Genomic DNA, 13768 nt, shown 5'->3' with positions numbered 1-13768 from the left:
ATCCCAACAAAAAAGTGTCTCCTGAATGGTCTCCCCTGTCTACTCGCTGTCCTCAGTGGGCTGGGAGGGGACAGGACAGGCTGGGGACTTCCTGAGGATGGAAGGAGGCCACTGCAGAGTAGCTGGGGGTTGGTTCTCACAGTCAGGCAGTAGAGAGGAAAAAGCCTGCAGGAAACACCTGGACCCAGACTCCTCTTCTCCCCAGCTCCCTGCCCTCAGTTTCCCTCTCCTACCCCTTGTGAAGCCTACACCTGGCCTACCTTCTTTCTTTGCTTCTCCCACCCCTGCAGACTCCCCATCTGCCGGACGGCTGTGTTTCTCTCCCCAGAGGATTGAAGCCGAGAGGGGAGGGGAGGGAGGGGAGGAGAAGGGGAGAGGGAGGAGGGGCTCACCTTCAGCCACGTGGACAGGGAAGGGGCTGCGGGTAATGGGGGCCCCAGCGAAGGCCACATGCACGGTGTGTGGCCCCTCCAGCACAGGCCGGTAGGTGCAACGGAACGTGTTGTCACCCTTGTCTTCCAGCGCCACCTCCACTGTGTCCCGCCGGCCCTGGGGGTCCACGATCACCACGGCCACGTCGCCGGTGCCTGCCCCTATCAGAGATATACCCGTCAGCACTCAGCCCCCTGCTCACACCCACAATCTCAAACCAAATTTGCTTCCCTCAGTGCCACGTCTAGGGCACTGCCCACTGAGAACCCCCCAGGAACTGGAAGACCTGAAGACCCCATCTCCAGGCCCCAATCCTAATTTGTTGTAGATCCCTGATTTTTCCCAGTTGTTCTGCCCTGTGCCCTCTGCCCAGTGCTCCCTAATGCCCCCCAGCACCCACCACCTGCCTCTTAAATATGATCTGGTGTCAACTTTCACCTCAAGCCCCAGGCAGCCCTTACCTGCAGTGTAGATATCAAAGTAGGTGGGTTTGTTGGCTACATTTCCCACAGGTTCCAAGCCAGGTCCCCGGGCTGACACCTTGTTGGCGTCTCCTAGGGCCATGCCCACATTCACCTCGAAGGGGCTTCGCTCGATGTTCTGGCCAGCGAACAGCACTGTCACCTGCAAGGTCAGGGCTCAGGGGTCAGTGCCGGGAGAAGGTAGCTGGGAAAAGGCACATCCAGGATGGGGAAACTGTATGGGATCAGAACTGGACACTGGCCTTGGGGCAGGAGTCTCATGAAGAATGAGTTAAGGGTTCAGGGGGAGGGATGAGGGGGCAGAATTGGTGAGGAAGGGGCTGGCAGGGAATACCTTGTGCAGTCCAGCCACCTTGGGCACATAGGAGACAGCGAAGGTTCGATCCTTGTCATTATTGGGCACGACTTTAGCCTGGCAGGAGGTGGGGAAGAAGGGAAAGGTAAGAGAAGGGGATGAGCCTCTCTGATCTTCCTCCCCTCAACTCCTTGGGATGCCTCCACCCAGATACCACAGATCACTGTCACCTAACTAGGTTTCATGTCTAAAATGGCAGATGGGTGTGGTGGCCATCTTGGCCCTGCTTGTGCTGTCCCCTCCCACCTCCTCCAATTCCCACCCTTCCTGGCAGCCCCTTGCTCCCCTTCCTCCCTCCCAGCACCCACCAGCTACCGCCCACTCTGGACCGCTACCTCCTCGGTGTGGCCCTCGGGGTCCTCGATGTAGACCAGCACTTCCCCCAGCCCCGCGTCTACTGTCTGCACCGTGAAGTGGGCTGGCTGCAGCACCGTGTTCCCATGGGGCTCGATGCCTGGGGAGGGCAGAGAGGGGCAGAGGGGGAGGTGAGGGAGTTGGGCCAGGCCAGCCAGCCCCTCCCCAGGGAGGACTCGGAAGGGTGATGTCCCGGAGGGGGTGGTCCCCGCAGTCCCCAGGGCAAGTCACATACCGGGTCCATAGGCTGTGGCTTTTTTGGGGTTCAGCTGCTTGGAGCGCACAGGGGCCCCTGGCTTGAGCTTGGCTTTAGGAAACTGGGACAGGTAGGTCATGACAGAGTGTTCATCCACATTGGGGTCCACGATCTCCTCTGGGGCAATCACCTACCAGGCAGGGGAATGCCAAGATCAGGAGACACCTAGGGAACAGCCCCTCACCACCCCTCTCCCATCACAGGGCCCCTAGGCTAACCCTTGCTGTCCCCAGTTTGCTCAGTACCTGGGGCACGCCGAGCCAGTCGTCAGCCTGCTGCATGGCCTCTCGGGCATTCTCCACAGGCTGGTTGGGGTCCCACGTCTCCCAGTTGGGGCACAGGCCTAGAGCAGGGTCGGGGGAGAGGAAGGAAAGAGGGATGAGCTAATGAGGGGGAAGGAAGCCAGTGTACCCCCTCACCCTGCCCTGCCTGGGGCAGGCAACCCGGAGCCTTCTCCACCCCCAGCCCAAGACAGACAGACCACCACAGACACCAGCCGACAGAACTCCAGGGAGATCTCAGCCCTCGTTGGAGGAATCCAGCTCTGCCCTCAGTGGACAATGAAGCTTCTCTGCCCTAGCCTGGCACTGCCCGGCACCGATATTGAGGGACTGCTTCACTCCCCAGTGCCCGGGCCCTCGCTCAGTTGGCCGGCTCTGAGGTGGGGCCAGCTAGACAGCATTACTCAGGAGAGATCTTCCCCTTATGTCCATCCCACATTGCCCCCTGGCTCTCCAAGCATTCTTCACTCTCCCAGTTACTTGCATCTGGTCCTTCTGTATTTAGACTGTGAGTCCACGTGGGAGAGAAACTGTGTCCTACCTGATTAACATGTATCTACCCTAGTGCTCAGAACTGTGGTTGACACACAGTAAGTGCTTAGTGTTTAACAAATAGAGAAGCAGTGTGGCTCGGTGGATAGAGCACGGGCCTGGGATTCAAAACGACCTGGGTTTTAAACCTGGCTCCGCCATGTGTCTGCTATAATAATAATAATAATGTCGCGATTTGTTAAGCCCTTACTCTGTGCCAAGCACTGGTCTAAGCGCTGGGGTAGATACAGGGTAATCAGATTGTCCCACGTGAGGCTCACAGTCTTCATCCCCATTTTTTACAGTTGAGGTAACTGGGGCACAGAGAAGTTAAGTGACTTGCCCAAAGTCACACAGCTGACAAGCAGTGGAGCCAGAACTTGAACCTATGACCTCAGACTCCCCACCCCTTGTTCTTTCCACTGAGCCACGCTGCTTCTCACACTGCTATGTGATCTCGGGCAAGTCACTTCACTTCTCTGGGCCTCAGTTACTTCATCTGTAAAATGGGGATGAAGCATGTGAGCCCTATGTGGGATAGGGACTGTGTCCAACCTGATCAACTTGTATCTACCCCAGCACTTAGAACAGTGCTTGGCACATAGCAAGCATTTAACAGGTATCATAATTAATAATAATAATGTTCTGGTCCATCTCTCACTCCATCCCTGCTTTTGTCTAGGTGGGGAAATGAGGTCTGGGCAGGGAGGAGTCCACCCAGCTAGGAGCCACCTACCGAACTACAGAGCAGGAAATTTCTTGGCCCTGGTGGGGTCTAAGGGGCAGGACAGGAGAACTGGGGGTGAGGGAAGAAAGGAAAAGGGTTGTGTGTTGTGAGAGCCGGAGGTGGGGCTGGATGTTGGGGGAGGAGGAGGGGGCTCTGAAGGCCAGAATCCGTGACCAGCCCAAGATGCTGAGCTCACCGTTGGCAGCCGGCACCGTCGGAGGCGCAACAGCTGGGATCGTTTCCCGGGCCGTGGGGCCGACGCTCCTCCTTCCCCGCCCAAGCCCACATGGTCCCCCGGCCCGGTCCGGCCCGGTCCGGCCCGGGATCCGCCACAAACTAAGGGTCGGGAACCTGAAAACGGGGTGGAAGGAGGGCTGGCCGGGATGGGGCAGCAGGCCGGAACGCCAGGGGGCAGCACAGGCATCGAGTTGCCTCATCCTCAGGGGGATCAGAAGGGAAGCGTCCAGGAAGGAGGGAGGAGGGAAGAGGGAGGAAACTCTGAACGGAAAGGGAGGAGGGAAGAGGGCAAAGTGAAGAGGAAGGAGACCCTACTTCTCTCCGGGCTTCCCGTTCCCCATCCGTGTCCCTTCATCCTCCCTCCTCGACCTCTCCCAGCCTCAATAGCTGCCTCCACTGCTCCAAGCAGACATGGGGGACATCAATGTCCCTTGTCGGGCACCCACGTGGTGGTGCTTTGTGCAAAAATGCCCCTCAAATACCTATCCAGTGCCCTCCCGCCAGTATCCCTGGGCTGGAAGGGACCTCTGGGCAGACCAGGCCTCTAACTCGGCCCAGACTAACGAGCCTCCCCTACTAAGACCTGCAGAGAGTCATCTACCATCCTCGAACACTCGCTCCCATGACTTACGACCCCTTTAGAGGAGAAATTCTTCCTGATATCTAACTGAAATCCCTCATGGGTCAGTGGGGTCCCCTCTCAGCGGTCTGGTCCTCAGTGGAAGTGGAGAACTACTGGTTGAGTCACTCACCTTATCCTCTGCCTGGGCTACGTGAGCCCGAAGACTTCTTGGCCCTTTCTTCCAGCTCCTCCAGCCCACGGGTGTCAATCTTCCCAATTATTTCCCCCCAGGCCTCGCCAGCTTCTTTTTCCCTGTTCCCCCAGGCCCCTTCGGCCCTACCTTCCCTGTTTCCCCAGGTCCCGCTAGCCCCCCCCTTCCCAGCTCCATCCACCTGGCGCCCACACTCACCGGGGGCACAGTTGTCTACCAGGGCACCCAGTGCCTTGCCATCCTGCCAGTCACGGTTGAAGTTGGTGATGGGCAGCTGGGGCACCTTGTTCTGGATCCAACCCAGCAGCCGCTGCTTGGGGGTCTGTTTGCGGGCATCCTCGTCGTCCTCATCCTCCCACATGGGCATGGAGATGGAGTAGTGCAGGATCAGGGTCCAGATCAGCCCCAGGATCAGCTTTAGGTTCCCATCCACGATGGCCTTGCTGTCTGAAAGTGCAGAGGATAGGTCAGCAGAGGGGAGTCAGGGAGGATCTGATCCCCACCCTAACCCATATATGCACCCACACCCGCACGCTTCCTGACCACTCCAAATCACTCAACCCATCATAGTATTTACTGAGCATCTATTGTGGGCAGCGTCCCCTACTAAGAGTACAATAGAGGTAATAGGACATAATCTGTGCCCTCAATAATGGGAGACAGACACAGAATAAATTACTAGTAGAAAAGAGAGAGAAAAAAGATGGATAGGAGAGTGAATCCATGCTTAAAGTGTACAGAAGGTAAATGGAACTGCACAGGATTGCTTTAGGTGGCAGTGAGAGCACAGAGGCTGAGCTGGCTGGTCAATGGGAGGATGAGCCTGGGGAGAAGAAAATTCCCTGGGTCCCATTTCCTGGAGGAGATAGGATGTCAGGAGAGCTTTGAAGGTGGAGACAGTTGGAGTCTAGCAGATTTGAAAGGGGAGGGAGTTTCAGATAGGAGGAAGAGTGTAAATAAGGGGTCAGAAGTCTGAGAATTGGAAAAGAGGGGAGAAGATGAGCTTGGGAGAAATGAGATGTGAAGAGAAGCGGCAAGGCAAAGTGGATAGAGAACAGGCCTGGGAGTCAGAAGAACCTGGGTTCTAATCCTGGCTCCACCACTTGTCTGCTATGTGTCATTTAACTTCTCTGTGCCTCAGTTACCTCACCTATAAAATGGGAATTCAGACTTCGGGACCCATGTAGGACATGGAATGAGTTCAGCCTAACTTGTATCTACCCCAGCACTTAGTACAGTGCCTGGAACATAGTAAGCTCTCAACAAATATTATAAAAAAGTGGAGTATGATAGTATTTGTTAAGCACTTACTATGTGCCAAGTACTGTTCTAAGTGCTGGGGTATATACAAGTTTCTCAGGTAGGACACAGTCCTTATCCCACTTGGGACTCACAGCCTCAATCCCCACTTTACAGATGAGGTAACTGAGGCCCAAAGAAGTGAAGTAACTTGCTCAAGGTCACACAGCAGACAAGTGGCAGAACAGGGATTAGACCCTAGGTCCTTTTGGCTCCCAGGCCCCTGCTCTATCCACAACACCATGCAAATTGAGGTGTAGTGGAGAAAAGAATTAAGAAAGAGCTGATGAAGTGTTTTCCTCTTCCCCTCCTTTCTCCTCTCTCTCTCTCTCTCTCTTTCCCCCAGTGTGTCCCATTCCCTCCAAGACACCTTTCATTCTGTGTGAGTCCCTGAGCAAAGCCATCCCGAGTCAGACTCTGGTCATCTCTGCCCAGTGTTTTGCTCTCCAAATAGTCCCCAAGGATGCTGGGAGCAATTGTCAAGCTTCCTTTTAGGGGTGCTCTGTTTTCCAGCATCCAGTTGCTCACCCTGCAAACTTAGTGGTCAGGAGGTGGGGGTGAGGAGGGGTGGGTGGGTAACATGGACATCTTTAGGGGGGCCAGCTCAATGGGCAGAGGAAACGGGACTTCTGGCTAGTGGGCATCTCTTCCTTCCCCTCTCCCGTCCCCTCTCCCTGTACCAATTGCAGTCTGGCCCCACTCTGCTCTGACCCAAGGCACCAGCTCCCACTCTGAGCTCCTCAGAGACCCTTCAAGATATGGTGGAAGGAGTGGAGGAGATGGAAGAGTAACTCTCAGAAGCAGGGCTTGGCATGTGGTCTAAAAAGGCAGGAGCCGGTGGAGGGCAATCCCTGCCCTCCAAAAAGGCAGGAGCCAGTAGAAAGCATTCCCTGCCTCTGGCCCCCAATTCCCTTAATTGCCAAAGCACAGCAGCTGACTCCCGTGGACAAAGTAGGATATCCTGTGGCTGGTGGCAGAAGCCCTGCTCAAGACCCCAACAGACTCTTCCTGGGTTTTGGGGGCAAAGAAGACAGAAGCTAGGATTCAATCAGGCCCTTTGGAGAGAGCAGCCTGTGGGAGGGGTGTGGGGTGAAGAGGAGAATTGGCCTTGTTTACTCTGGTTGCTAGGGCCATGGGGGCGGGGGCTGGTAGGAAGGATGGGCCCTCCCACTCCCCTTCTCTCCCTCCCCCCCCCCCCCCCACTGGCTGGGGACCAGCTGAGGGGAGATCCTAGGGCCTGAAAATTGGGGAATCCGTTTTTCCTTCAGAAACCCCGGCTGGGCCCAGCAGGGCTAATCTTGTTGCTTCAGGAGGGAAGAGAGGGTAGGCGCACCCCCTAAGAGGAAGGAGCTCTATGTCCCCTCTCCCCCTTCTCTCTCCTCTCACTGATTCATCCTTCCTACTCCACCGTCTCCCCTCCCCCCACCCTTTCCCCTGGCCCCCACACTCCTCCGCAGCACAATAGTTTGGCAGCTTTTGGATTCCATGACACACTCACTCCCCCGCCAGGCACTCCAGCTCCCTCCTCTTTCTCTCTGACCCCCTCATACCCTAACACACACACACACACACACACACACACACAGAACACACTCCTGAAAATGCACATGCCTCTTTACATGGCCCCTTATGTCCCCTGCTCTCCCTCCTCCAACCCAGCCCCAACCCCAAGAGGTGGGCAAGCACTGCTCTAACCCACTGGATCCCCAGATTCTTTTTCAAGTTGAGGGCTAGTCCTGGGGAGAAAGTGGTGTGGGGGGAGGGAGTGGAGGAAGGGAGGGAGGGTGGGAAGGGATTGTTGTGGGAGGGAAAGTCGTCTCCCCCAGCAACTCAGGCCTCTGCAGCCTGCTGCCTAGGGCTGAGTGTTAGGTCTCAGGAGACCGGGAGGGACTAGGAGCAGGGACGGACCTCCTGGTCAGTTCCCAGTTCTCTTGTCCTCCTCACAACCTCCCTCCAGTTGGCCTGACCCCTCCCCGCTGGGTGGGAGTGAGAGCCTTCTCCTCCCCATCTCCCTTCCTCCTTTTCTCTCTCCTCTGGTTTCCTTCCTCAGGGTTCAGGTTCCAAACCGCCCTAGTCCAGAGCCTCGGTCCCCCTCCCTCAGCTCCCCAAGTGAGGGATTGTCCCCTTGAAGTAGGAGGGGGAAGTGGGAGCGGACACTCTGCATCCCCTGCACCTCCCTTCAAGGAGCGAGCAGGGGGAAGAAGGGAGTGCCGCCAGGCCGGAACAGCTGCCGGGCCCTCTGCACCACCCCCTACCCCGGCGCCCCCCGCCCCAGCCCCGCTCCCCCAGCTGTTGGCTCTGGGAGTACGGACAGCAACTGGGGAACAGCTGAGGTGGGCTGGGCTCACTGGCCTCTTTGTTCTCAGTCCTTGGGGTGGAGAGAGAAGTCAAGACTGCACCTCCATGGCAGTGGTGGGCTCCTCAGGCAGGTCTGGACTCCCCTGCCACACATACACCTTGCTCCCCAACCCACTGGAGAATCAAGACTCTTGGGTGCGCATTCTGACTCTGCCACCTGCTCCCTGTGTGCCTGTGGGGCCTCAGTTTCCCTCTCTGCACAGTGAGAAATCTCTGACATCCTCAAGGGGCAGCAGAGGTGGGGCCAAGCCTACGACTGTCTGCAGTGCCCCTGTTCCTCATTCCCCCAGGGGTAGGCCACCAGCCTCCTCCCCTCCCTCCTGCTCTGCAGCTTCACACTGGGATAAATAGGAAGGGCTGGGTCAGGACTCCACACTGGGTGGGGAGTGGTGGGAGTGGAGTGTGGGGGTTGGAGGTGGGGTGGTTGGTAGGGCTGTCTCCCTGTTCCGGAACAGGAGAAGGAAGAGGAGGAAAAGGAGGAGGCCTGGGACCCAAACTGATCTCAGGAGCAGCCACATTTGGCCCTTCCCCTGGAGATGGGGGGTGTCCCTTGTTCTGGGGCTGCTGGGAAGGGTCGGAGCAGACACAGGATGACCCCAGGAGCAGGGAGTAAACACCTCACATCTGCTCACAGCTGGGCAGCCCCCCACTGTTCTCTCCCCTGATCCAGGTCTGGCTGGCCCCTTCCTCCCAGCCCTAGCCCCACAGCTGCATTGCTGACAGCTTATCTCATAGATGTGTGTGTCTCTGTGTGTGTGTGTGTGCGTGCGCACGAGAGAGTGTGCGCCCGCGCGCGCACACACACACGTACTTGGCTCTGAGAAACAGATCTCTTTCTCCCCCACTCCATTCTCTTCCCACCCCCACAGGAAACAGGGGAGCTTCCCCAGCTCAGGTCGGCCTCTTCCCTCCACCGGCCCCTGCCTCAGTCCCAGCCCCCTGCCAGGGCCCAACTCTGTGCTCCTCCGCTGAGGTCAGGTTCATGCGTGTTACGAGTTTCCGGGACTCAGTCACGCTGGGCTTAGCTAGGCTGGAACAAGGGCTTTCCCAAGGCTTTGGAATAGGTGGATAGGTGGGGGGGATGGGTGGGAGGGAGTTTCCCCCCCTTCCCTCGGGGCCCTCAGTCCTGATCCCCTCCACCCAACCCCGGGCAACGGAGAGATCTGTTACCCAGGGCAAACTGAGGTACCGAGAGGGAATGGGATGAGCCCAGAGTTTCACAACCCAGCAGAGTTGCCTGGTCCAGTCCTCTGACAGTGCCCCCCAATCCCTTCCTGTCATTGCTCCTGTGAAACACTGGTCCCTGGCCCCACTGGCCTTTGGGTCCACTGGCCTCTGGCTTCACTGGCCTCTACTCTACTGGCCTCTGGCTCCTCCATCCTCTGGCACCTGCAGCAGGGTCACCCTCCCGAACTCTGCTCTTGACCCTATAATCGGCCTTCCCCAGACTTCATTCTACATCCTGCTGTCAGTCTCCCTAGGGCAAGAAGTCTGGGGCCCCTCGGGACCTACTCCAAGCCTTAAACCAATCCCATCCAACCCATCCAAATGGGAAGGCAGGAAGGTAGTGTTTGGGTTGAAAGGAGAAGGGGCTCTTTGAAGGCCATAAAGGCCACCTGCCCTACCCACAATGCCCAGAAGCTCCCAGTCCCTATACCCCAGACCTCCCTGTGGTACCCCCGCCCCCAACATCCCCCTCCACCCCAACAATGTCTGTCCTTCTGGAAAGCTCAGAGACATCTGCTGTGTCATGGCCGGCCGGGCTATTTCCAGACTGGAGCAGGGGGTGGGGGCGGGTGGGGAGATGGGGGAGGAGGGGGATGAGATTGGAGGAAGGGGCTGGACAGGGCAAGGGGCCTCGTGCTGACCTCAGCTGCTAATTTGGTCTGGCCAGGCAGTGCCGGGAGGGGCAGGGGGAAGAAAGGGGTTTGTTCTGCCTGCAGGATAATCTGGAAGTCTGTCTCTCATGTCTATCTCCTGTTTGCCCCCCGGGACGGAGGAGCCACTCCCCAGGGCCCCTACTGCCCTCCTCCAGCCTGGGGTGAGTCTCAACACCCCAGCCTCCGGGACGGGGCCCGAGGGGGGAAGCCTCCATGTGGGATGCCTCTGGTCCCTCTACCGGCTGCTAATAGGTCCCTTGTGGGGGCCTGGTCCCTGGACAGGGGCCCCTTGGGCTAATCTCCTGGTGGCCCCGACCTGGTGGTCTGTGACCCTGGCCCTCCAATCTTGCTGCCATCCCACAGCCTCACTCTCTCAGCCCCAGGAGAGACCAGCAAGCCAGTGGTCAGTCTGAGGATTCCCTCCCCGCATTCTGCCTGAGGGGGCTCCTCCAGCTGCACTCCCCTTGCTCCTCTCCTGTCCCGGGCAGTTTTCTTCCGCACCCCTCCTGCTTTCCCCAAGGGTGAGAGACTCTTTCAGGCAGGCAGAGACATGGCATAGGCAGGAAGGGGTTAATGTTTCCCGCACACAGTCAGTGCCTTTTTAGGCTTCAGAAACAGGGCCCCTTCCCACTTCTCCCTGGAAAGGCCCCCCCACCCCACCCCGCCCCCCACGCCCGGGGTTGGGCCCAGCTGCTCAGCACATGCCTAGGGTGGGGGTGGGGACAGGGGCAGGGGTTGGGGAAATGCTGCTGCCTTGCCCCCTCCAGACTGGCTTCCTCAGTCTCCCCAGTCCAGGAATGAAAGGTGACATGGTGGGGACCCACACTCCTGGGAGCGTCCCACTCCCGGTTCCCTCCTCACGGCGGCTGGTCCAGGGAAGGGGCAGACACACCATCCGGGCGAGGCTGGTTACATGTCCCCCTTTCCCCCCACACCCTTATGTCTGTAGTCCCCCATTGCCACTGGGGCTGTCTATGCCTTAGGGTAGGAAGGCCCAGAGTTTGCCCAGGGGGCTGAGTCCAGGCCCCATTCCACTCTGAGCTAACCGGTAGGTGGACTGGAAATGATTAGGGTTTCCCCAACAGACAGGAGACAGGCCTAAGCTCTAAGGAAAAGTGGCGATGGGGAGAGCCGTGTGAGCATCGGGTGGGGATGTTGGTTTGAAAAAGAAGGGAGTGAAGGAGAGGAGGATAGAGCTTGTGAATATCAAGGTGTGTGAGTGTGAACTGGGGAGTGTGGAATAGAACGGGTGGGTGTGGGTGGCAGAGTGTGAGTGGAGTGGGTGAAGGTGTATACGGACGTATCTGTGTCGGGGTGTGAGTTGGGTGGGTGAAGGGTGTGTGTGAATGCTAGGGTGTGAGTGGAGAGTGTGAAGGGGTGTGTGTGTATTGGGGTGTGAGTAGGGTGGGTGAGTGTGTGTGTGTGTGTGTATGTGTGTGTGAAGGTGTGGGAGGGTGTGAGTGGAAAGGGCGAAAGGGTGGTGGTTTGTGTGTGCATGCAAATGTGTGAGGGGAGGATGAAGGTGTGTATTTCTAGGTGAGAGTGTGGAGGTAAAGGGTGTATGTGTCAGGGTGTGATGGAGGGGTAGGGGATGTATGTGTTGGTGTGATGTATAGGTAGTGGGTGAATATATGTGTCAGGGTGAGATGGAGAGGTAGAGGGTGTACGCGTCTGTGTGAGAGAGAGGTGAGCGTGTGTCAGGGTGTGAGGGAAGAGGTAGAAGGAGCGTGGGTTGGGGGTGTGACCAAGAGGTAGGGGGTGAGTGGGGAGGGGATGTCTGGGGAGGGGGTGTGCTGGGGAAGACCGTGAGCCCATCGTTGGGTAGGGATCGTCTCTATCTGTCGCGGCATTGTACTTTCCAAGCGCTTAGTACAGTGGTCTGCACACAGTAAGCTCTCAATAAATACGATTGAACGAATGAATGTCTGGTTAGGAGTGTGAGCGGGGATGGATGCTGTAGGGGCTGGAATGAAGGAGGAAGCCCTGGAAGCCAGTGTTTCTGACTGCGAGGCCGCAGGGGGTCCGGGTGAAAGCTGGGGGCGTAGGCGCAGCTCTGCTCCTGACTGAGGGGGACCTGCCTGGGTCCCTTTAGGGCCAGGAATGGAAGGGAACAGCGGGGGGCGAAACTTTTCCTGTCCCTGCAGAACAGCCACTCCTCCAGCCCGGGCTCCAGAGGTTGGTTTCCCCGGGGACCGAGAGGTCCCGCCCCCGGCCCCCTTTCCACGGGCCAAGAAAAGCCCCGGCAGCGTGGAAGTCAGGAGTCGTGGGTTCTAATCCCTGCTCCGCCACTCGTCAGCTGGGTGACTTTGGGCAAGTCACTTGAGTTCTCTGTGTCTCAGTTACCTCATCTGTACAACGGGGGTGAAGACTGTGAGCCCCACGTGGGAGAACCTGATAACTTCGGATTTCCCCCAGGGCTTCGAACCTCGCTTGGCACATAGTAAGCGCCTAACAGATACTATTATTATCGGCGCGAGGAAGGCCCCCGCCCCGCCCCTCCCCGCGTGGCCCCGCACTGACCGATGGACACGAGCTTGATGTGCTCACGCTCCAGGAACTCGAGGGCCACGGACACGTTCTCGAGCTTCATCTGGCGGAAATTGGGTCGCGGGTGGAATTTGCGGTACATGCGCTTCTGGCTGAGCACCTCGAGCAGCGCGATGAGCCGCAGCCCGTCGCTCAGGTCCCGCTGCAGGTCGCCCAGCCGCTTGCCCACGCACTTGAGGTGCTCGTTGCACCAGCGGGTGAACGTGTTCTGCTGGATCTTCTTCCAGGGCGCGTCCTCTGCCAGGTCCTTCTCCGTGGACGGCATCTCCTCCGCCTCCTCGCCGAGGCCCAGGGCCGGGCCCTCGGGGTAGCCGCTGTTGTTCATCATGGTGTGGGAGCGGGGGGCGGCTCGCGGGGGCCGCTGTCCGGGCTCTGGGTGGGTCCCGGGGTCGGTGTCCGGAGCCCGGGTGGACCCCGGGGTCGGTGTCCGGAGGGCCGGGGTGGACCCTGGGGTTGGCGTCCGCCTCCCGGGGTGAGGCCTGGGGGCCGGCGTCCGTGGCCCGGGGCTAGGACCAGGTGTCCGGAGGCGGGAGGTGGGCTCCGGCTGGACGGGGGGCGCAGCGGCCGGTCGGGGCTGTCCCGGAGTGGCTCCTCCGGACGGCGGGACGGACTGGCGTCCGGATCCTCTCTCGTTCCTGCTCTTTTCCCACTTTTGTCCCGACTTCTCTGCTCGGTCCCTTGGGTCCCTCTGCCGCTGCTGGCCTCCGCTGGCCGCCGCTAGCTGGTCCTGCCGCTCTCGGGCTCCGGGGGCGGTGCCGGGGGTCCGGGGAAGTGCGGACCAGGGCGGGGGGCGGGGGGTATAAGAAGCTCCCGGGCCGGACCCTCCCCCCCCGACCCCCGGGCCCACGTCAGAGGGCCGGACTCCCAGGAATGCCGAGCCGGCCGGGCCCGGGCCGGGGGGCGGGGGTGGGGTGGGGGGGCCGGGACCACGGAGACCCGCCCACTCCCCCCGCCCGGTGGGGGTCTCCCCGAGGCCCCGCCCCCGCCCCCCACCCGCTATCCAGACTTCTAGACTTCAGGGAGCCCGCTGTTGGACAGGGATGGTCTCTCTCTGTTGCCGAATTGTGCTTTCCAAGTGCTTAGGGCAGTGCTCTGCACACAGTAAGGGCTCCCACAGTGAATGAATCCAGGCTCCCACAGTGGTCGGGCCGGGAGGGGGAAGAGGGTCTGGAGGAGGGGCCCGGGCCGGGACGATGTGGGGAGGGCCTGGGGAAGGGGCGGGGGGAAACTGAGGCACGGATAAGTTGGCGGCAGAA

The 13768-nt window shown here is 59.2% G+C and overlaps 1 protein-coding gene across 4 annotated transcripts in view; it reads right to left on the bottom strand.

The window, feature by feature from the left end:
- FLNC (filamin C) overlaps positions 1 to 13271 on the bottom strand; it is a 37512-nt gene extending 24241 nt beyond the window's left edge. For all 4 annotated transcript variants that reach the window (XM_029073472.2, XM_029073474.2, XM_029073473.2 and 1 more), the window contains exons 1-8: positions 12486 to 13271; positions 4627 to 4875; positions 2125 to 2222; positions 1859 to 2009; positions 1605 to 1723; positions 1249 to 1326; positions 894 to 1056; positions 393 to 593 (exon numbers count right to left, since the gene is read on the bottom strand). In XM_029073472.2, coding sequence (XP_028929305.1) covers positions 393 to 593; positions 894 to 1056; positions 1249 to 1326; positions 1605 to 1723; positions 1859 to 2009; positions 2125 to 2222; positions 4627 to 4875; positions 12486 to 12840 — 1414 coding nt within the window. In that variant the 5' untranslated portion in view covers positions 12841 to 13271. The remainder of the gene's footprint in view (positions 1 to 392; positions 594 to 893; positions 1057 to 1248; positions 1327 to 1604; positions 1724 to 1858; positions 2010 to 2124; positions 2223 to 4626; positions 4876 to 12485) is intronic.
- Between the last annotated feature and the right edge of the window lie 497 nt (positions 13272 to 13768).

Source organism: Ornithorhynchus anatinus, chromosome 10, assembly GCF_004115215.2.
Source record: "Ornithorhynchus anatinus isolate Pmale09 chromosome 10, mOrnAna1.pri.v4, whole genome shotgun sequence".
In the NCBI taxonomy this organism is placed as follows: Eukaryota; Metazoa; Chordata; class Mammalia; order Monotremata; family Ornithorhynchidae; genus Ornithorhynchus; species Ornithorhynchus anatinus.
Note: the sequence above shows the minus strand (reverse complement) of the source record. Positions and strands in the feature narration are given on the sequence as shown.